This window comes from Micromys minutus (genome assembly GCF_963924665.1).
Source record: "Micromys minutus genome assembly, chromosome: 24".
Lineage (NCBI taxonomy): Eukaryota > Metazoa > Chordata > Mammalia > Rodentia > Muridae > Micromys > Micromys minutus.
Genome location: NC_137959.1, coordinates 46773517 through 46797213, shown reverse-complemented (window position 1 = coordinate 46797213; position 23697 = coordinate 46773517). Strand labels below are relative to the sequence as shown.

General features: G+C 45.7%; 1 protein-coding gene and 2 pseudogenes across 4 annotated transcripts; 2 read left to right on the top strand and 1 right to left on the bottom strand.

Moving 5' to 3' along the window:
* Nucleotides 1-585: 585 nt before the first annotated feature.
* Nucleotides 586-14776, bottom strand: TSNAX (translin associated factor X). 2 transcript variants are annotated; one of them, XM_080936730.1, is made up of 6 exons: nt 14585-14776; nt 14202-14306; nt 12427-12541; nt 7945-8075; nt 3988-4115; nt 586-2237 (listed from the first exon to the last, which is right to left on the bottom strand). In XM_080936730.1, exons 1-6 carry the CDS (start codon nt 14598-14600, stop codon nt 1860-1862), a joined length of 873 nt encoding a protein of 290 aa, XP_080792856.1. In that variant the 5' UTR covers nt 14601-14776; the 3' UTR covers nt 586-1859. The 2 variants fall into 2 exon arrangements, with proteins under 2 accessions (XP_080792856.1, XP_080792857.1); XM_080936731.1 differs by having other exon boundaries at nt 14202-14300.
* LOC308436366 (large ribosomal subunit protein eL27-like) lies at nt 9493-9850 on the top strand (annotated as a pseudogene). The gene has a single exon. The product of its transcript is annotated as a large ribosomal subunit protein eL27-like (transcript).
* Nucleotides 14777-22108: 7332 nt separating the features above from the next.
* LOC308436415 (large ribosomal subunit protein eL30-like) lies at nt 22109-22440 on the top strand (annotated as a pseudogene). The gene has a single exon. The product of its transcript is annotated as a large ribosomal subunit protein eL30-like (transcript).
* The last annotated feature ends 1257 nt before the right edge of the window (nt 22441-23697 follow it).

Sequence of the window (23697 nt, the reverse complement as noted above, 5' to 3'; positions counted from 1 at the left end):
GACACAGCCTTTCTAGCGTTTCTGTTAGCCCTGGACAAATCAATTAGGGTATTAGGCTAGTATTATATTCCTTTCAGGAACTGGCTTAAAGAGACAGGGACATCAGCTAGTCTGAGTGCTGTGAAGGATGTCTTTCTTGTGAGCATATGGAATTTATTTTTAACCTGAGAGAACACAAGAACTCCACTTCTTCTGAAGTATGCCTGAAAACCTAGGCAAAACCCCAAGAGAGTCACTGAAGGAGTATGAAGACCACAGAGACAGAAGGGAAGTCCCCGACTACATTTCAGGTTAAGTCATGCCTCCTTAGCCCCAGGTTTAAGGGAAAAAATTCATAACCGGAGTCTACCTTAAATTTCCCATTTTACCCAAAAAATTACATTATTAGATTTACTACATGTTTCTAAATGCTATGAAAACAACAGACCCTGAAGTCACAGCGATGGCCTGGCTGGGATGGAAAAGGCCCTATTGCCAAGTCTGACAACCCAGGTGGGTCCCCAGCACCCCCACGGTGGAAGGAAAAGACCAACCTGCACAAGTTGTCTCTGACTGCTACACACACTGCTGTGCACAAAATATAATTTAAATTAAAAGCTTAAATCAGCAAGCTCTGTATTTTAATATTTTATTTAAAATTTGCTTTAAATTTCTGTAAAACATTCCTCAACCCATTACTTTTAACATTATAAATTCAACTTGAAGTGCTGAAAAAAAAGAGTTAACAGGACTGGCTATAACTGAGCAGTCTGTCTTACAACAGGGAAGGCAAAGCCTCGTCATCACCAAGACAAATCTAAATTATCAGGCATATACACATTTTATTCTCCTTTTGGTGATAATTTTTGGAAAATTACACTTTCAAAGAACCAGCCTTACAAATAGATACTTTCCAAAAATAAAACCTAGTATCTAAGCTCTGAAAACTCAGAAGACTAGTTGAAAGCATGTGGTGGTGTCGGCTACAGGCCGAGATCAAGCCAGGCTCTCAGCACAGATGACTGACAGGGGAGATGAACCCACTCCCAACGTTCCCTCCTATGTAGGCAACTGTCTTATTGCTGAATTACACACAATTCACTTCTTTGGCAACATCACTAGCTAACACCAAGGACAAGTGTAAAGGGCTGTCAGCACTCCAGGCACTGCAGCTGCTCCTCTGTGGGTCCCAGGACCGCCAGGGCAGAAAAGTGCAGCACACCGGACACGTGACGGAGGCCTGGCTGCTCACACCCTACAGACAAGCGTGTGGTTACTTACTCAGCGTCACCAGGGAAGAGCAATGTCGGCTCCGTCCCATGTCTGTAAGAAATGACGTCTGGATGCTCATCAGTCCTTCAGGAAAGCTGTTTCTTATAAACACTCAGGACCTAAACTTGACCAGAATTCTAATGCCACCACAACTTGCACTTAAAAAATACTGATAGCTTACATGTTAGAATTGTTGTTTCACATACTAAGCCCACGTCAAAGGCTGCCGTGGTGCTGCCGAGGAACTTCAACAGGAAGCTCACTCCACAAGTTTCACTACATTTTCCTCCACATACAGAATCACCACTTAAGAGACTTCCTTCCACCCAAAATGTCTCTCCAAGTTCAAAGTGAATTAAAGTAGGTGTGGCAGAAAGAGCAATGGGAAGCATGTTCACACGGCAATAGGGTAAGCACACACACAAACACCGTATGCAAATGCACATGAGTAAGAAACGTCCCTATGGACAAACATATATACAGCTGTATACAACTTCAAACTAGTACAACTGGAAACATCTACAGAAGACACAAAGACAGCAAATGCACACTCGGAACAGTCTCACCAACTCATCTCCCAGGAGCTCCTTAGAGAACAGTGGAGTTGCTTAAGAAATGCTCTCTTCCTGATCAATCATCTCCGTTTTAACTGAAAACACGTCTGCCAGCATGTGCTTAGGAATCTCGGAGCCCCGGACTTTAAGGGCATAGCAAGCATTCTCCACTTTGGCCAGGCTCTGCTTCAAGGTATACAGCTTCTTAGAGACCTCATAGGGCCCAGTGTTGCCAATGAACGAAAACCCATCGTAAACCTGGCGTAAAAACTGGCTCACTTCAAAGGGGGTGTCAATGTCCCCATTCCCCACGCTGTTAATACACATTCGCATCAACTCTCCAGTTAAGTCGGCCACTCCCAGCAGGTAGTCAACAGGTGTGACCTTCAGTCTCCAGGTAACTAGCTGCTTGTCTTGTCCATCAGAGGGAGGCTGGTAGAAGACAAGAAAGACACACACAAAGAAAACACTGTGATAAAGTGAATACATCAGGCATCACAATCAACAGAACTTTCATCTCTTACTTTGGTTGCTGTACATCCACAGCACAAATCTTAGTTTTGCTCAAGACCCTCCAGAGACCCTGAGGCCCAACAGTCTGTGAGGAGAAACAAGGCCTGATGTATAATGAGCCAAAGAGCTGCTTAGGGACAGAAAGAGGGAACCCACAGCAGGCTCCCTACCATTCTGAGGCTCCTAAAAGCCATCATAAAGGTGTCTGGGTTTTCTGTGAGTCAAGACCAGGAAATACAGATGTCTTTATAGCACACAGTAGGTTGTGGGAGATGGGAGAGGTGTGCATTTCAAGTGTCACTTAAAAGGATACAGTTCACAAAATAATGGTCTTCATTATTACAAAGAAGGGGTAATGGTTATAAACGGATTTTAGAGAAACAGACATGAACAAATTTAAAGTAAAATTTGTCAAAATAAATTCTGCTTTCTAAAAATTATTAGTAAAAAAAATTTGCTTAAAGTTTTGAGATGGACACTTGAGTGTTTAGAAGGATGACTGTTAATGCACTTTCAATGGTTTAGCCAGAACTACCAGGCCAAGGCAAACGAACACAGGGAGCATTACCCCTGCTGGCTTATCCCAGTCCTGGTACACAAGCCAACGTCACCGAGTATCCTCCCCTCCCCTCTACTTGTCTATGTCTGAAATTTGCCACAGTGCTTAAAAATAACTTTGGCAATATTCTCACTAGCCAAGTTAAAATGAAAATTTCTTTGTCAAATTCTCAGTATTTTCAGCACCAAGAATCTAGTGCTGAAGGGAAAGTTCTCAGCTTATATGATTTTCTGGGTCATAATCTCCACATTCTGAAGCAGCACACACTCAACCTGCCTTCCCCCCACTGTCTCTCCATGAACTAGAGAGGAGCTGCTCGCACGAAGCCGGACACAGATGGCCACATCTCCTTGTGATCCACAGTGACGGGGTAAATGAACCAAAGCCATGATTACCTCGTGGAGAACAAGGTGAAAGCTGAGCAGACATGGATTATTAGAGGAAGGTTTTCCTGTCGTGCCAAATCAAGCTTTTTGGCAAATTTTAACATTTTATTTTATCTTGACTTCTAACAGTCAATTTATCTATCCTGACTTCAAGTCAGTCATATATTTAAAAAGTAATAAAAGGAAAAATGAAAAAATCCTATTTATCCTAATACGTGTCAGAGATCAAAAGCAAACCTGGTTGCTTGAGTGTCCTATTGTCAAATCCAAAAGGGGAAAGAAGCACTTCTTAAAAATCAAAACTCAAAAGGGTTTCTCTCCTCCATTCAGAAGGGCTGGGCAATTGTCTGTAAGCATGCGCTAGTTTACGTAAGTGATAAATGGCTCTCACATGTGATGACTACTTTAACAATGAGCCCTGTTAGGTAAGCACCGCTTCATTAAAGACCTTTGTAGGTCAAACTCTTCCACAAAGCACTGAGGTTGGTGCAGACCCAGAGCAGCACTGGGGATGCCAAGTGTACGGACTGGATTCTAAACCCTTGGATGCAAAATGCTGACTTCCTCACTGAAGCCATGCCTCTGGCTGTCACCAGTGGAGACACACAGACCTAGCTTCCCTGGGGAGCCCTAGCAAACCAGCTTCAGGAAGGCAGAGTCTCCACCAATCACTGTGCTGCTGTATAAATCACACGGTAAAACTGAAATGATTTTAAATTCTTACAGCCTTGCTCTCTTTCCCACTGTCTTCTGGAGTAAAAGTCAACTGCTTGTTAATCTCTTCCATACTGATCAGTGACCGAGTTTTGATGAAGTGTTGGAAAGAGACGGCCTCCACGTATTCCTGCAGGCCTGAAAAAAGAAAGAAGGTTACCATGAACACGCTCAACTACAGGAATGTCGCCATCCAAACGGGAAGCTGCCCGTCACCTAGCAGAGTAGAGTGTGGTGATGCCCATGCATTCCGTATTAGCAGAGGCAAGGCACACGCTCCAGGGCCTATGTTCCAAGGCCAAGGATGTCACCAACCCCTTTCTCTAGCAGTCACATGTCCTAATCACTACTGTGTGCCTTGGGCCTAACAAACATAAAATAAGTAAATGAGGGCTTCCACTTACAGACATTACAGAGTAATTAGAACTGGGTTTTGGGAAAGGCATACAAGAAATAAGAACCACAACTGGGAAAGTCTCACGCTGTAAGGCAGCTGGGGTGACAGCTGCTCAGCACCATGAACTCGCCAGTGTTGAACACGCCGGTGTCAAACACACACAAATAGTTGAACTGATCAATCTCATGTCGTGGATCCTATCCCCTACAGGACTCTTTGCCTTGCACCCCTAGGCTTCCACCTGCTACGTTTTCTTTTAAACACCAGCTCCTTTGTAAACAGAAAAAATCAGAAAGAGACCTCCTAGGTATGCATGGTGGCTCCTGAGTGTCATTCCAACATTCTGGAGTCTAAGACAGCAGGACTGCCCTCATTTTTTTTCTAAATATTTATTTACTTTATATATATGAGCACACTGCAGCAGTCTTCAGACACACTCAAAGAGGGCATCAAATCCCATTACAGATGGTTGTGAGCCACCATGTGGTTGCTGGGATTTGAACTCAGGACCTCTGGAAGAACAGTCAGTGCTCTTAACCACTGAGCCATCTCTCCAGCCCTGCCCCAAATTCTTATCCAGCCTCAACCATACAGTAAGTTCAGGCCAGCCTGGACTACAAAATTGTTTCAATCAAAAAAGAAAAACAAAACCTGTCACAGCTGGGCACTGGGCACAGTACTGTGTTCTCAGCTCTTCGAAAATAGAGGCAAGAGAATCAGAAGTTCAAAGCCAGACTCAGCCATGTCTTGAATTTGAGGCCAGCCTGGGCTGCATGAGACCCACTCTCCAAAAAGAGGAAAAAAAAGAAGGACAGGAGGGAGGGAAGAAAGAAAGAAAGAAAGGAAGGAAGGAAGGAAGGAGGGAAGGAAGGAAGGAAGGAAGAGAGAGAGAGAGTTTGTGCTATCTCACAGAGCTCAAGGACACTGGCCCAGACACTGAGCAGCACTCTGGGTCTCATGTAGGTAAAAGGATGTTTAAACAAGTTATGTTTCAACTTGATGAAAAGGACATCCGTTATTTTCAGTGTATAATCCCCAAGGTGAAAATTGTCAGCCCACTGCCGTACTCCAAACAATGCCTTCCCTGTTCGTCTACTTTGGAGAAAATCCAAAAGGAATTATTTACAGATTCTGCTTCCAGTAAGAGAGAACTCTGTTCTGTTTCATTTCATCCCCGTAGGACAGACCAGGGAAGCCCAACTAAAGGCTCTGGTCCTTATTTTCATTCTCACTGTGCTCGATTCCAAGCCACACCTAGTCCGATGACGAACACTTGAGAGAGCTCAACTTACTTTGCAAGATTTTAATGCTTTTCTTAGAAAACTGTTTACCACAGGTATAAGCCCGAGGAATGGAAGTTGTGCTCATACAAAGGCCTGTAGGCAGAAGTAAACAGCAGCATTCCTCACAAGAACCAAAGGTAGAAACACTCCAACACACACAGCCTGAGAGGCAGGCACAGAATGTGGTCCATCTGTTGGTGACCACGCACTGCTGCATGCACCATAAAAAAACACTGTACAAGCCAGAGGGCCAGGGAGGCTTCCTTCAGAACCAGTGTCACCCTGTCAACACAGTGTTACAGAGTCCAGAATACAAAGTCAACTTTCTGAAACAGGATTTCAGAAAAGCAAAGGAATGTCTAGAGAGGAAAGGGAAACTGGGCCAAAACTCATGCCAGTGAGCATCTCACCAGTACACACCAGACATCTGTCTAGAAAGCAAGTCTACTTGGGTGTTTTACAAATGCTTAAGCACAAAACGCTTACCAAGATTCTTCTAAAGCTCACAGTAGTTACTACTGAAGTCTGTAGCACGGAACGGACTTACTGAACTGTGATTAAATGCTCCCTGTGGTGGTCTGTAAATGCTTGGCACAGGGAGTGGCATTACTCTGCTAGCAGCCTGCAGATGAAGATGGAGAACTCTCAGCTCCTCCTGTCCCAGGCCTGCCTGGGCTCCACCATACTTCCTGCCTTGATGATAATGACTGAACCGCTGGACCTGTAAACCAGCCCCAATTAAATGGTGTCCTTTAAGAGCTGCTTAAAGAAACTCTAAGACAGTCCACAAAGTGTTCACTGTATCATCTCCCACTTAAACACAATTTTAAATTGTAGCTATTTTACTCCCAGGTTGAGGCTGGCCTCAGGGAGTGTTAGTCCTGTGCTGGGTTTTGTCTGATGCGCAACACAGCAGATTAAGCTGAATCTGGAAGAAAAGAGACCAAAGATGTCAAAGAGACCAAGGTGAACTTGGTCCAAACTCTCCTGAAGCTTCCATCTCCTCACTCAGTAGTAAAAAAATAACTTAGAGGACCACAAAAGCAAAAGCTGTGGCTACAGGGAAGAATGGCTCTGTAAAGAATCTCCAGACGCTCAGCAATGGCGCACGCTGCTGAGGCAGAAGGATGGACCTCTGAACCCACTTCAAGGCCAGGCAAGCAATGTAGACAATTATTTATTTTAAAAAACCACCTCTGGCTGACCTCAGACACTCATCCACATTCTTGAAAGAAAAAAAAAAAAAACTGCAACATTACTTAGGAGCTGAGCAACTCATTTTACACATGTAAACATTCAAAGCATGGTACCAGTGAAAAAACGAAGCTAAAACAACAGTTTCTTAAGATGCAGGACATTCCCAACCTGTTAACTTCTCAACAACAAAGAAGTCATGGGAATGGCTTAAGCTGTTTATTCTAAGCAGGTAACTGTGCACGTGCCTGTCCAAGCACACCTGTGGACAGTCTACTCTCAGCTAAGGTCTGTGTTCACCGATCTCTCAGGGAAACACTGTGCCTGAGACCAGCACTGTGCTCAATAAACACAGAACTCCTTTAGTTCAAAGCCAGACCTACTTTATCTTCAACTCAAAAGAACAGCCTTTTGGAGAAACAGCAAAGCAAACAGTTACCAATTACATCAACAGCTCTGTATAGCACCCTACCGTCCACACCGCAAATACGTTTATTTTCCTAAGTGCAACTGAAGCAACTTCTCAGTCACAGAGCAGCTCCATGTGGCTGCTGCACCGAGTGTGAGAACAGGCACCACGGCTGCTTCTGTTCTGCTTCAGTGTAAAGCCAGGCAAGGCGCTGCACACTAACCATGCCAGCCAGCACTGTGTGTGTGTGTGTGTGTGTGTGTGTGTGTGTGTGTGTGTGTAGGGTGTGTGTGTGTATGTGTGTAGGGTGTGTGTGTGTGTGTGTGTGTGTGTGTGTGTGTGTATAAGGACGGAGAGGTCAAAGCCAACCTCAGCTGTGGGGACTCTTAGGCCAGACTGCTATAAGAACATGAGAAATTAACTCACTTTAGAGTTCTTTGCATGGAGCCAGCAGATGGCTCAGTGGGTGGAGCACCTGCCACCAAGCCTATGTCCTAAGTTCAATCACTGAAGCCTACATGGTGTTAGGAAAAAACCAGTTCCCACAAGTCATGCTCTTACCTCTGTACACGGACCACGGTGTGCAGGCAGGTCACACACACAGGTGCTTCTTTACACTATTAATACCACTTCCAGGGGTGTCAATCCAAACGGACACACTGCACTGAGCCCCCTTAGACTCACCTGTGGTGATGGCTCGGTGGAACTGGTGCATGTCTTCTCCCGAGAGCTCTTGGGCTACCTGTAGAATTTTCTGTCTGACACCATCCAGCTTACTTTCTGATTCAGTCAGTATCTCCTCCATATCAGGAGCACTATAATGAGATTAGGAACCTTGAAAACATCAGCCTTGTGATCAAAACGATAAGAAAAGTTGTATTCATAACAATCAGCCTCTGGATTTGGCTGCTTCCACCTAAAACAACTAAAAAAAATTAATAGGGCATGCAAACAATGGTTTCAAACACTGCACTCAAGCACATCAGAAAGGACAACAATCAGGGTCGTGAAGACACGCCCAATGTCCAAGTCAAGGCTTAGGGGAGTTTCCTCATGACAAGGTAGGAAGGAAGAACCGCAGGCAGAGCCAAGGTCCTGGGTTGAAAAGTTGAAAGTTTAAGGAGGTCACGAGCTAAGGTCATGAACTAAATATGTAGGGCAGAGAGCAAGAGAAAGTTGCAGAGCAGACAGTGCATTCAACCTCTGCACTGTAAAGGACTTCCCAAACCTCCTCCTGAGGACAGGCCGCTGCAGAGACGGGCAGATGGTGTGGCCGGGTACTGGAGGCCACAGAGTGAGGCCCAGAAGAACCCAGAGTCGGGGCAGAGCAATCCCCACAGTCTATATGCAGCGGGAAGAGCTGACTCATCAGCGCAATACAGATGTATGAACAGAAGTTCTTCAGGCATAAGAAAATTACTCCAGATGGAAAATCAAAATCCATGTGCCAAGGAGTAAACGACATTAACGATGGTAACTGCGGGGCAAACGTACAATCTGTTCCTTGTTTCCTGAATCACACTGTTTAGAATAAAAACTGTCCTGCAGATAGAATAGAGAGAGCAGGAACTACCACGGTGGTACAGAAAGCTGGGCTTCTGCACAGAAGCTGTGCAGCCTGCAGTAAAGTGACACGTGAGCAGCCCTTCCCAATGCAGTGCAAGAGCTAACAGGCACATCACCAGTCCTGAATTCACCACGGTAACTGCCATACAGAAGCACGTAAGGCTACGGTGAGTCCGGTATCCATAAGTTCAGTTAGCCCAAAATTATCTGAGAGAGATGATCCAGACTGTGGAGACACACATCGAACTCAATTAAGCAATCACTCTCACACACACACTCACACACATGAGGGCAGGCATACATCTAAGAGAATAAAACATACTACTCAGTCTGGGACACTGAGGGCGGAGGGAGACACATGCTGTGCAAGCCTAAAGACCTGAGGTTAGATTCCCGGAACACAGGAGAGAATCCACTCCACAAAGTTGTCCTCTGACTTCCACATACAGGTAAATAATAAATAAAATACTTCTACAAAAGACAATAGTTCTGGATGATGGTGGCACACACCTATAGGCCCAGCACACAAGGCAGAGGGAAACAGATCTCTGAGTCCAAGGCTAGCCTGATTCATCTACAAAGTGAGTTCTACACAGAGAAACCCTGTCCTGAAAAAATACACAGTCCTTTTTTCCTTTCTTCTGGTACTGACTGCTTGCTGCTGAAATGGGCAAGTTCCTAAAACCCGAGAAAGTGATGCTGGTCCTGGCGGATGCTATTCCAGATGCAAAGCCATCATCATGAAGAACACTGATGATGGCACCTCAGACCAAGTGACAGCTGTCACGGGCAAGAAGAAAATTGCCAATCGATCCAAGATCATATTCTTTGTGAAAGTTTATAACAACCACCTCATGCCCACAAGGTACTCTGTGGATATCCCCTTGACAAAACTGTTGTCAACAAGGATGTGTTCAGAGACCCAGCTTTGAAATACAAGACCAGGCGGGAGGCCAAGGCCAAGTTTGAGGAGCAACACAAGATGGGAAAGAACAGATGGTTTTTCCAGAAGTTTCAATTTTAGGTATATTTTGTTTCATGCATTAAAAATTAAAACAAACAAACAAAAAGAATAGTCAGTTCACAGCCCGGGGACAAGATTCAGCGGGTAATGAACCCACTATGGAACCTTGAAGGCCTGGGTGCAGACCCCCTGCACCCTAATAACAGCCCTGCCATGGTGCTGTGGTCGGAGCCACGCAGACGCCGGAGCTCAGCGGCTGAGCAAAGCAAGCTCTAGGTTCAATGAAAAAAAAAAAAGATGAAGTCGGTGAACAGAAGAATCAGAACCTTCACCCACCCTCCAGGTGCACCTGCAAACACACACACTCAATCCAGAATAAGGCAGAAGACAGTATGGTGGCACCTATAGGTTCACCATGAGAGACAGAGGCCAAAGGAACCCTGGGTTCAGCCTGGACTACAAAGACTATGATTCCAAAGATGACCAAGAGCTGGAAAGAAGGCTGAGATGGTAACGGCAAGCACCACACCAAAGGGACAAAGCACCAAAAACAGGCAAAACAAGAAAGAGAGCCAAGACCCATCACTAACCATAAACAATCTTATAAGCACTCCCACTAACTGTCATAAATTGCCAGAATTGGTTTTTAAAATGCAAGAGAAACAAGAAATCCAACTTAAAAGTAGATATAGCATTGCTTTGGTTTGTTTTTAAAGGAAGCTGGTGTCACTCACACTCACACACACACACACACACACACTCACACACGCAGACAGGATGAAGAAGCAGAGGAGCTGACTCAGTAGAAGGAAGGAAGCAGCGAGAGAGCGGAGAAGAGACGCTCTGCTGTACTGAGCACCCGAGTGCCCAGGGCTCTAACCCACTGACTGCCCTGCTCAGGCCAGGTCACCTTGGCCAGGGTCACCTTGCTCCTTTCTTCTGGCCCAGACAACAGAGAAAGCCTCCTCAGAAAACCAAGATAACCCCCTGGAGAGAAGAAAAGCAAAGCTAGCAATGACACAGGCTCCAGGAAAATCGTTAAAGAACTAAGCAGCCAGTGGTATTGCACACTGTAAGAAAACAAAAACAGACACACTATTTTACAATAGGAACATACAACCAGAAACATACAAGACCACAACGAAACTGAGTTGAAAACTGAATGAGAAATTCATTATATTTTCACATCTAATTTTTATATCAACAGATACTTTATGTCAGAGCTTCTAAAACATAATTCAAAATGTAACATATCTTCCTCAGACTATATATATAAGTGTGTGTGTGTGTGTGTGTGTATAAATAAATGACCCAACCACAGAATAAAGTCCTCAGGTAGGATAAAAGAATTCTCCCTCCTATTTTTATTTTAAGATTTATTTATTTATTTCATGTGAGTACACTGTAGCTGTCTTCAGACACACCAGAAGAGGGCACCAGATCCCATTACAGATGGTTGTGAGACACCATGTGGTTGCTGGGAATTGAACTCAGAACCTCTGGAAGAGCAGTCAGTGCTCTTAACCACTGAGCCATCTCTCCAGCCCTTCCCTCCTATTTTTAAAATGTTGCTTTTGGGAGCTGGAGAGATAGCCTAGCACTTAGACACACACTACTTTTACAGAGGACCAGAGTTCACTTCCCAGCACCCATGTAGAGTGGCTCACAACTCCAAGGATGTGACACCCTTGTAAAAATACCTGCAGACATACACAGACACATTTAAAAGCAGAGCTGTTTTTAACGTTATTTTATGTTTATGGGTATTTTGCCAGCATGTACATTTCTGCACCATCTGTGTGCCTGGTGTCCATAAGGCAGAGAAGACAACAGATGCTCTAGAACTAGAGCTGCAGATAGTTGTGAGCCACAGTATGGGTGCTGGGACTGAGCAGACAGAGCTTTTTTTTTTTAAGATTTTATTTATTATGTACACAGAATTCTTCCTGCATGTACACCTGCAGGCCAGAAGAGGGCACCAGATCTCATTACAGATGGTTGTGAACCACCATGTGGTTGCTGGGAATTGAACTCAAGACCTTTGGAAGAGCAGACAGTTCTCTCAACCTCTGAACCATCTCTCCAGCCCCCAGCCAGTGCTCTTAACCTCTGAGACATAGCTCCAGCCCCAAATCCTAAGTTTTAAAATGTAGCTGCTAGGATTAACTCATACTGTTAAAATCCAAAATATATTCTAATATGTGACTACCTGCTGAGATATAAAATGTATAACTACAATGTATCAGAAAATCAATTTTAATTTTTAAAACATATATATATATATACATATATATATGTATATGTATGTCTGTGTGTACATGCTTTTGTGTTCCATGATGTATGTGGAGGTCAGAAGCCTATTTGTGTGTGTGTGTATGTTGTATGCATGATCTCATGTTTCAGGATGTATGTGGGGTGGGGGATCAGAAGCCTATTTGTATGTGTGCATGTGAGTGTGTGTGCATGCTCTCCTGTTCAAGGGTGTGTGTGGAGGTAAGAGGTTTCAGGAGTTGGCTCTCTCCTTTTACAACACTGGCCCCGAAACCCAACTCAGGCTTACACTTGGTGGCAAGCTCCTTCTCTCATTAGGCCGTCTCAGCAGCCCGTCCAAGTACAGACTTCACACCTTTACCTACCTTGTGATCCTATGGAGAAGAAAAATCGTCCTCTTACTTTCAACAGTAATATCCCGGCTTAGTTTCACAAGTCTCTCATATTTGTCGTGCCTTGTGTCCAGCTCCTCCTGAAATGCTAAAACATGTTATGAAACCATAAACATGCACACTCTACAACATGTTAGGAAACCATAAGCATGCACACTCTTTACTCCGGTCAGTTGAGCGACAGAAAGAACACGTGACACAACACGGATGCAGCCAATGATGTCGTTACCGCCCCAACAGAAGGCTTAGCAAGCAGAGCACGGTGGTCAGGACACTAATTCTCAAAACAGAGAAACTGAACACCACCCTATCCTACCCATGATGCACAAAACCACAGAACTCTGGGATCCTCAGGGGAGGGGGTGAGGAAAATCTGTGGCACTGGTGTGTAAATGAATACAGCAAACTACCTCACTGTCACCTTCACAGTAACACTATCAGTGTTTAGTCCCTAACACTGACAACAGCATAACAGGGCGGGCTAGAACTCAGTCGGTTCATGCCAGGTACGCACTAACTCTGGGCTCCACGTTCAGCACGCATCAAAACAATCCCCACAAGATGTACGTGGAGAGTCACTGACCTCTGTCCCTCTTCCCAATGGAGGTACAGTGAATAACCTTCTTTTCTGCCTTTCCCTATATAAAAAGGGCATGGTGGCATAGGTCTGCAAACCCCAACACTCAGAATGGGGGCTGGAAGATCAGGAGTTCAGGGTCACCCTCAAGAGACTAGTCTGGGCTAATACCACCCTATCTTAGTATTAGCATCAATGGTGATAATCTCTGATATAAATGCACAGTTGGATAAAACAGAGTTCCTAGCCTCAAAGAGACACAGATATAAATAATAATTAAATAAAACATAACAGTGATATACTAAACACACAGAAAAGGTTTAAGGGAAGAAAAACGAGCCGTGAGTGAATGAATGGTTGGGAAGTAAATGAACAATGAACAGTACTGTCTTGCCCAAGGAGCCACCTGAGCTGGGTTGGAAAAAGAACATGGTCCATTGGATTGGTAATGAGAACACTAAGTCAGAAGGAAACCCAAGTTCAAAGAACTATCCACCCCTAAGAGAAACAGGAAAACAGCGAATAAGCTGGTTTCAGCTGGTTTTCTCAGTATTCAGCCATGTAAATTCGCCCTGATGATTATGCCCCGTCTCCAAACGGTCCACCTATTAGCTGAGACCCTTCCTACAAGGTGCAACCTTCTTCCTAAACACGAAGCTGATTTTACTTTGTCTTGCTTTTAACAAATGCACCGCAGCAAGCATCTATATCCCAAAGCCCTTGACTATGATGGCCTATACATTAGTTAATACATTAGTAAACGGTAAGAAGCTTCACATAAGAAAGCATTAAATGTTAATATGGAAACATGTCACATTCTTAACAGCTGTTCTGTATGTAACATCATTTACTAGCATATCTACTTATATTTAGTGTGTGTGTGGTTGGTTACTAGAGCCTGGCACGCAGGCACATTTTATTTTGAGGTAGCACTTTGCACAGAGTAGGAACTACTAGTAAATCCATGCACACTGGGATTCTTGCTCTATTAACTTAGTCAAGTTGATTCTGATATCTGAACTTTGGGATACAGATTTTTTTTCAGGGCAGATCTAGCACCAACACAACCATTCAGGAAAACTAAGCTTATCATCAGCATGGCCTAAATGCTCCCCCTCCCCCTCCCCAACACTACGGCAACACGATTGCTTTAACTCTCATGGAAACTTACATTTGAAGGCCAGCATGACCGGCGAAGACGAACTAGCATCCTTCCCTTCTCTCCTTTGGTTATGTGGGAAGTTGTCATGCTTCCTCTTCCTGAACCCTCCTGCTCCTTCGGTAGAAAAGAGCGGGATGATGCCCTTGCAATGTCGCGCAAGCACAGCCCAGACTATCCCCTTTATCCCCTTGTACCCACAGGACCCGACCTCCCCAGCCACAGAGGGGGTCCCCAAACACGTGCAGGGGACGCACAAAGCGCGGCTGGAGAGCCCAGGAATGGGGCTGAGCTCGGGATCCCTCCGCAGGGCCCCCGGGGGGCGTGCTGCTGCACGGTGACAGTAGAGCACCGGTGCCAGGCCCAGCCAGCCCCTCCACGCGCCAGCCCCGCACCTTCTTTGCCGCTCATGACCGCGGGGCCTCGGCTCGCACGCGCAGGGACCGCAGCCGCCGGGCCAGCTCAGCGAAAGGCTGTCGCCGGACGCCGCGGAGCGTGGACAGAGCCCGTGGGTGACAGCGCAGGCAGCCCTGATCTCAGTAGGCCGCCGCCGGAAACAGAGCCTTCACGCAGCCTCAGCCCGGAGCTTCGTCCGCCGCGGAGTCCCCTCGGCCGCGCACACTTCCGGTCCGTGCGCCCAGCGCCACTGCGGGCATGCGGGCGGGCGCGCTCCTGCAGCAGCGCAGGTTTCCGGCCCGCTCCCCGCGCGCTCCCTGTGCCGCACATACTTCCGGTCTGTGTCCAAGCTTCTCCCACATCCACGGACGAACCCGGCGCGGTCCCTTAGCTCCGCGTGCTTCCGGTGTGCCAGGCCGAGGTGCAAGCTGTTGAGTGCCCACCTGCACTGTGAGGTCCCGGCGGGAGCAGCGGCTGGAGCTCCGCTGGCAGGCTGGCCTCAGGTCCGCATGCCTCTGAGCAGAGGTGTTGGCCTTTGCCTCAGTTTCCCCCTCTGTCGAATGAGGGTGGTCTTGCATGCCTCCTTCGAAAGGTCTTAGAAGAGAAGCAGCTTTGAAGTAGATGGAAAGTTTGGTCACACTGTTAAGCCATAAGGCTGTTGTTTGAGCAAATGCTGCCTCACCTAACTAGACTTTGGGCCCAATGGACCCTGGTACCATACCCTCGAGGCTTCCAGCAGCCCCTTAATAAAGAACCATGCCCAACTAAGATGAGTCATTGAACACAAGCCCAGCATCTTGAGTAAGTTGAGCCATGTGCATTACAGACATTTAGTCACACGGTCTGATCTTGTTAACTTAGAGACAGTTAAGGAAATGATATACCTAGAATTAGGCGATGACGTCAAGGCCACAACAGCATCACAGAAGAGCTTTCTGACCTCAGTAGCCTCCATAAGTTGTCATTGAATCTGCAAAAGGCTAGATGGATTGGGCAGAATCTTTGAGCATGAAGCGGCTGCTGGGGAACGGCAGTGGATGGGTGTTGGACACATAATTGTCTTGAGTTTCTGTGACTTCTGAGCCTGTTCACATTCACCAGTCAAGGTTTCTATCCCTGTACAAAACATCATGACCAAGAAGCAAGTTGGGGAGGAAAGAGTTAATCAGCTTATACTTCCACATTGCTGTTCATCACCAAAGGAAGTCAGGACTGGAACCCAAGCAGGACAGGAAGCAGAAGCTGATGCAGAGGCCATAGAGGGATGCTACTTACTGGCTGGCTTCCCCTGGCTTGCTCAGCCTGCTTTCTTATAAAACCCAGGTCTACCAGTCCAGGGATGGCACCATCCACAATGGACTAACCCCTCCTCCTTGATGTCACAGAGACATTTCCTCTAGGAAGGCTTCTTTCTCTGTGGTAACTCCAGCTTGTGTCAAGTTAACACAAAACCAGCCAGTAAAGCTATGTTCCACTACTTTTTGATTGACAGTGACATGGGGCTACAGGGATTGCTCCATCGGTTAAATATTTGCTGCACAGGCATTTGGGACCCACGAATCACCCAGAACCCACTAAGAACATCACTGGGAAGATGGAGATACACAGATCCTTGGGGCTTGCTGGCTAGAAGGCTGGCTAGAAGTTCCTGAGACTCTGTCTATAATCTGAAAGATAAAGAACACCTGGGGAACAATATCTGCAATTTCTCTCTCTCTCTCTCTCTCTCTCTCTCACACACACACACACACACACACACACACACACAATGATATTGTGGGGGAAGGGAGGAGTGAGCAGGTGAGTAATGCTTTCCCTACACCCATGTAAATGCCAGGTAGGTACAGCCTCCCACCTGTAATTTCTAGAAAAACAGAGGTGAGATCCTAAGGGAAGACTAGCCCACAAGGTCAGGTTCATGTGAGAGACCCTACTTCAATTACTAGGTAGACAGTGGTCAAAGATGATACTCCAAGATTCCTCTGGCTTAGACACACACACACACACACACACAGTCAATACAAGCATGCATGAGACACATGCAATAACAAAAAAACAAAACAAAAAGTGAGCTGACCTGACCGTGCTTTTTTAAAAAAAGAAGAGAAGGAAAAGGAAAAGAAGAGGAGAAGGAGGAGAAAAAGGAAAACAGGAGAAGGAAAAGGAGGAAAAGGAGGAGGAAGAAGATACTCGGATATTGCTGTCTAAAGTCCTCCAGAATTTAAGTACAGCAGTAGCTGGGACCGTCCCACTGTTAATGCTAATTTACCACACACTGGGAAGTGCACACTTTCTAACTCCCAAAACAGCTCCCGAGGCTTTGCTCCCAGTACCTGACTCACCCTCCGCCTCTGCAGCCCCTCCCTGGCTCAACTCTCAAACCTGAATGTGTTTTTCCATGGCTTCCCATAGAGCAAGGGTTTCATCACTTTTAATAATGACCTCTCAGAGTTATTAAGAAAGGTGAATCCCCCAGATATTTCCCCAGCACATATTTACATATGTGCTTAACCCCAGTCTCTGTGGTGCCCCAGAGAATCCTTCCCAGAATCCTTCTTCTAGTCTTATTGTTTCAGTCACAAACACAAAGTGTTGGTACAAGTGTTGGTAAAACATTTGGGTTGTTTTGAAAGGATCATTACCACTCCAAGTCAAGGAGAGGAGGGTTTCTCTTCAACCGGGAGCGCAGTCCCTCCCTCTGCTGCACCTGCCTCTGTCCCTCTGGCTGAAGCTGAAGCCTTCTGAAGCCTTTGGAGGTACCTGCTATTCTGTATAAGCCTCCCCTGCTCACCTTTACAGGGGATATGTCAAATATCAAACAGTTTTAGATAGTTTAGTTTGGGGGATTCACAAAGCAGGTTGCTTGAGAGCTGATTTCTTCTCTTTCACATAGTTATTCCATAAACTAGGGAAGGGATCATGGTAAATCATCAGAATATTGACTGATAGTTTGGGGTTGGGTTTGAGTGCTTGGGGAGCAGGGTTTTGCTCAGTTTAATAGTTTCTTATCTTGAGATGAAGGATCTCGAATAGCCCAGGCTGGCCCCAAACTCACTGTATAGCTGAGGAAGACCTTGAACCAATCTTTCTGCCTCTACTTCCTAAATGCTATAGGGTTACAGACATGAGTTCTGACATCACTGGGAGCTGGGTTTTTGTTTGTTGTTTTTGTTTGCTTGCTTGCTTCTGTTTCTGTTTTTTTTTGTTGTTGTTGTTTTGTTTTGTTTTAGGCAGGGTCTTTATATTTAGCACAAGCTGGCCCCAAACTTGCCATGTAAGATCAGGCTGAATTCACATATTTCTGATGCCTCAGCTTCTTATGCTGATATTACAGATGTTCGGCCGCTGGCCTGACTCTGTGCTTCCTGCTGAGTTACCTGCTTAGTTTCTTTCTCTTCTGGAGACTGAGCCAAGAGCTTCACACCTGCTAATACAGCATTCTGCCACTGAGCCACATCCCTGACCTTTGAAGTACATTTGCAGGGCACTCACAGGATCTGAAGCTCATTTCAGGCATGCACCTACCAACTCACAGGCTTAACTTTCAAGCAGCACTAGAAGGCAAATGAAAGTGATGTTTTCCTTCTGTCATCCAAGAGAGGGAAGCCACGTGATGGAAAATTAGCAAGGGAATAATCACTTCCTGTTTGCTAGGGTCCACAGAAAAGAGCTGTCAGTGAGGAAACAGAAAAGTATGTCTCAGGGGTTCCATTGCTGTGAAGAGACACCATGGCCAAAGCAACTCTTACAGAAGACAGCATTTAACTGGGGCTGGCTTACAGGTTCAGAGGTTCAGTTCATTATCATAAAAGCAGGAGCATGGCAGCATCCAGACAGGTATGGTGTGGGAGGAGCTGAGAATTTTCAACTGAAGGTAAACAAGAGAAGACTGTCCCCAACATGGCCAGGAGGAAGGTCTCCAAGCCCACCCCCACAGTGACACACCCACTTCAACCAGACCACACCTGCTCCAATAGGGCCATACTTCCTAATAGTGCCTCTCCCCAAACCAAGCATATTCAAACAACTACAAGTGTCATGGACTATCATCTGGCAGTTAAAAGACATGTCAGACATGCTGTGACGTGGAGGAAAATGAGGTATTTTGAAGAAGCCAGTCCAAAAGGATCACACATAATTCAATAAGCCAACCTGGTGGGGGTCACTCAGGGCTGGGAGACATGGAAGTGAACCAAAGGGCACAGGCTTCTTTTTGGGGTGGTGAAAATGCTCTGAAGCTCTGGTGGTGACATGAATCTGTGAATTACCAACAGATCTTCAACTGGTCACCATGGGAATTGTCTGGTCAATTGTGTTTCAGCAATTGTATTATTCATTAAAGAGCGATCCAGGAGGCATGGTGGCACGCACCCAGAATCCTAGCACTTGGAAGGCAGAGGCAGAAAGATCGCCACAATTATCCACACAACATCTTCAGTCCGGAAGACATGAAAGTCAGTCTGCCTAATCAGTATCTTCTCTTGAGTGTCAAAGGTAGTACTTCGTCACCCTCATTCACTGTTTCAGTGTGTTCCTATTCTCACAGTTGATACCTCTCATTGGTCTGTCTTTCTGTCTGTTGATCCATCCATTATCTATCTATTTCTATCATTTATCATCTATCTATTGATCCATCCATCTCTCTATCTATATCTAACATTTATTATCTATCAATCCATCCATCTTTCTATATCTATCAGCTATCTATCTATCTATCTATCTATCTATCTATCTATCATCTATCCATCCATCATCTATCATCTACCTATCTATCTTGCCTATCATCTATCAATCTATTGATCAATCTATCCATCTATTTACCTATCATCTATCAATCTTTCGATCCATCCATCCATCTCTATCATCTGTCCATCTACCTACCTACCTACCTATGTATCTATCTATGTATCTACTTATGTATCTATCTAATGTATCTATCTATGTATCCATGTATCTATCTATGTATGTATCTATCTCACTTGCAGGCACAGATGCATACATTCATCACCATCATATTTGGCTTCTCTTGCTTTCAGTTTACACACCTTCCTTTGCTCCACAGGATTTTTCTACAGCTCTAATCTTCAGTGTGAGCATATTTGGATCAAGGACGTTTGTGAGGTAATGGGGACTAAGTCAGTGGTGAGGATGGGTCCTGAATCTAGAATTAATTGATTGATCTCCCTCTGGAAACAGAAGAAGGGCCAGAAAGATGACTCACAGGGTAAAGACACTTGCCTTTAAGCCTGATGACCAGAGTTCAATTCCCAGAACCCACATGATGGAAAGAGAAAACTGACTCCAGAAAGTTATCCTATGACCTCCACAAATACATGTGCACACACACAAATAGATAACAGAAAAGCAAATGCATGTAACAAAAATAAATAATAAATAATCCAGGTGGGCTGGAGAGATGGCTCGGTGGTTAAGAGCACAGACTGCTCTTCCAGAGGTCCTGGGTTCAAATCCCAGCAACCACATGGTGGTTCACAACCATTTGTAATGAGATCCGATGCCCTCTCTTCTAGTGTCTGAAGACAGATACAGTGTACTTATATATAATAAACAAATAAATATTTAAAATAAATAAATAATCCAGGCATGGTGGCGCCTTTATTACCAGTACTGAGGAGGCAGAGGCAGGCAGATCACTGTGAGTTTGAGGCCAGCTTGGTCTACATACCAGTTTCCATGCTAGCCAGGACCACAAAGTGAGACACTGTCTTAAAAACAATTTAACTTAATCAATTAAAAGATGAAATTGTTACACATGAACACCAAAAACTGGATCATGTGGAAGAGCTAGGGTGTCCATCTGCAGGCCGGAGAGAGTCCACCAGAGCACGGCCATGCTGGCAACCCCAGATAACTTCAACTTTTTTTCCCCAAGGCACGGTTTCTCCAAGTAGCTCCGGCTGTCTTATGACTCAGTCAGTAGAGCAGGCTAGCCTCAAATTTGAAAATCACCTGCATCTGCCTCCTGAGTGCTGGCATTAAGGGTGTGTACCACACGGCTCTGTCATAAGCGTGTGTTAAAGCTGCTAGTCTATACGGCTTGTATTGTGACCGTCCACTCAGACGATGTGCTCCACTTTCTTTTCTTAAATTTATTTATTTATGTATATGAGTACACTGTAGCTGTCTTCAGACACAAGATCCCATTACAGATGGCTGTGAGCCAACATGTAGTTGCTGGGAATTGAACTCAGGATCTCTGGAAGAGCAGTCGGTGCTCTTAACCACCGAGCCATCTCTCCAGCCCCGTGCTCTACTTTCAAAACATACTCGGATCGCACCGTCTCCCTTAGTTCCACTGAGTCCGAACTACTAACATCTTTCACCTGCTATGTCTCTGCTCTAACTATATGTAACACTCGTCCTGTATAAGAGGAGCCTGTTCCCTTTTTTCTAAAACTGGGTCGGCCCTTTAACTTCACTTGACCAGGACAATGCCAAGACTGTGATGCTGGCCCAACTTCAGGCACTTTCCCCTGCAGCTCTCTTGAAAACCGTTGCCACCGTGTATGGAGTCCTTACCTTACTGGACAGAAAGGCTTGACTAGCCCTACAGCCCCCCAACCCTGAAACACAAGGTATAAAACTGTAGCCATCAACATTCCAGCCAGCTGAACTCAGCCCCGAATGCCACAGCACAGTGACCCTGGCTGTCACCGCCAGCCTACAGTCAGACACAAAGCAGCATTATTTTCAAGTAACTTAGTTTGGGGGTTCGTTCCACGGTAACAGATATCTCCTGAGTACCAGTTTGTGCAATGTGCAGCTGTCTTTCCAAGCAGCAGCCATCAAAATTCCATGAAAGCATGGCAGATAAGGTGGCCCCATCACTTAGACTCTGTAAGGCTTTAGGCCCCTCAAGGCAAAGGCATACATTGTCACAAGGCCTCATGGTGTGGCTGCTCTGTCCTGTTTGGACGTTGTTTTCAAGTTGTCTAAGCCTGGTCCTGCCCTCCTGGATGACCCAGGACAATATGTCCATCCCAATGTCCTTACTCATATTTCTAGAGTCACTTTTGGCACTGAGGTAACATATCCGCAAGCTTGGACCTAAACTATGCTTTCATTCCCTGAACTAGGACTGCTCTACCTACAGATACTCTCACCCTCTCCCTCTCTCTCCCCCTCCCTCCCCTCCCTCTCTCCCTCTTCTCTCTCTTTTTTTCTTTTTCCTCTTCCCTCTCTCCCCTTCTTTCCCCTCCCCGCAATTCCTCTTTCCCTTCCTTCCCTCCCTGCTTTTCTTCCTCTTCTTTCTCCTTTCCTTCCTACTCCATCCTCTTACTCTTCTTCCTTCTCTTCTCTCTCCCCTCCTCCACTCTCTTTTTAACTTTTTCTCTGTCTTTAAGACAAAAGTTTCGTGATCTTGGTGAGTGAGCTCTGCTCGGTAGAGGTTTAGGTGGCTCCGGGAGCTCTGCTAGTTGCTGTTTGACGCTCTGTATCACAACCCTCTGTTCTGTCCTCTGTGTATGTTAGGTTGGAGGTCGTCCCGCACGTGAGGCAAGAAGATGGTGGCCGCAAAGAAGACGAAAAAGTCTCTGGAGTCCATCAATTTGTTATGAAAAGCGGAAAGTACGTGCTGGGGTACAAACAGACTCTGAAGATGATCAGACAAGGCAAAGCGAAGTTGGTTATCCTCGCCAACAACTGCCCAGCTTTGAGGAAATCTGAAATAGAATACTATGCCATGTTGGCTAAAACCGGTGTCCATCACTACAGTGGCAATAATATTGAATTGGGCACAGCGTGTGGGAAACACAGAGTGTGCACACTGGCTGCCATCAACCCAGGTGATTCTGATATTATTAGAAGCATGCCAGAACAGACGGGTGAGAAGTAAACAAAGTTTTCCCTTAATAAAACTTTGCCAGAGCTCCTTTTGAAAAAAGAGAGAGAGAGAGAGAGAGAGAGAGAGAGAGAGAGAGAGAGAGAGAGAGAGAGAGAAAAGTTTCACCCTGTAGATCAGGCTGGCCTTGAACTGACAAAGACCCACCTACCTCTGCCTCCCAAGTGCTGGGATTAAAGATGTGGGACACCACATCTTTCTAAGGTCCCTCCTCATAGAGCCCCATTGTTCCAATTTAAATAATGATACCCAGGGATGTCTGTATGCTGATCCCCAGAAACTTGTGGATATATTACCTCAGCGCTAAAAGTGACTCTGAAAATGAGTAAGGATATTGGGGTGGACATATTGTCCTGAGTCATCCAGTGGGCCCAGTGCAAGTTCTCCTAAGAGAGAGGAAGGAACTGGGGAGCCAGAGAGTCAAAAATGGGAGGCATCTAAGTGATGATTCCACTGGAGTTGGGGCACAAGTCAAGGAATGTCAGAGCCCTCTGGAAGGAGGACAAGTAAGGACCAGTCTCTCCTAGAACAGCAAGAAGGAACGTGTCCTATGCTCCTCCATTTTCAGTGTTATTTTCAGACTTCTAAGCTCAGGGACTGTATGAGAAACTGCAACAGCAACAGAAAACTGGTGTATCTTCCCAGCAGTCCTACCAAAAGGACAACCCAGGCTATTCCTGGAAACTCCCACCTCCAGAGTCTGGAAATTGTTCTTTTATAATTGGGCAGTAGGATTGCAGCCAGCACTCCGTGTGTAAAGGTCAATGTTACTGCTAAACATTCACAATACAGGTGACAGCCGGTCACAGTTCCCCACACCCTTCCCCCCTCCCCTGAAAATCAACATTGTTGCAGTGAGAAACTGGGAAGCCTACACTACATAAACCGGTGGGGGCATCTGCTCTCTGACCTCCACTATCAAAGGAAATAGGTGCTATTTTACAGTAGATGCAGGGCCAGCTGCCCCATGGGAGAGCCCTGGGGGCCCTTGCCATAGATGCTGGGCAGACCACATGAAGTGGCCAATGTTATCAGGACAAGGTCAACCCATAACAGACAGGACTTCTGAGGATTCAGGCACCAAAGACACAAAGATATGGCTGGTCCCAACAGCAAAGTGTGTAGTACAATCCAAAGGCAGGCAGAGCACAGGGTAAGTCTCAGGGAGCCACAGTCTCTCCAGACAATTCTCTTTCTGTCTCTGCTTCCAACACCTGCTACTCTTTCCTTTACCTCAAGGAACTGTATCCA

Coding starts and splice junctions, on each gene's coding strand:
- TSNAX (XM_080936730.1), bottom strand. Junction 8,076..12,426: donor CTTCTCCATAGGATCACAAG/GTAGGTAAAGGT, acceptor ATCTCATTATAG/TGCTCCTGATATGGAGGAGA. Junction 4,116..7,944: donor CCACCGAGCCATCACCACAG/GTGAGTCTAAGG, acceptor TTCTTTTTTCAG/GCCTGCAGGAATACGTGGAG.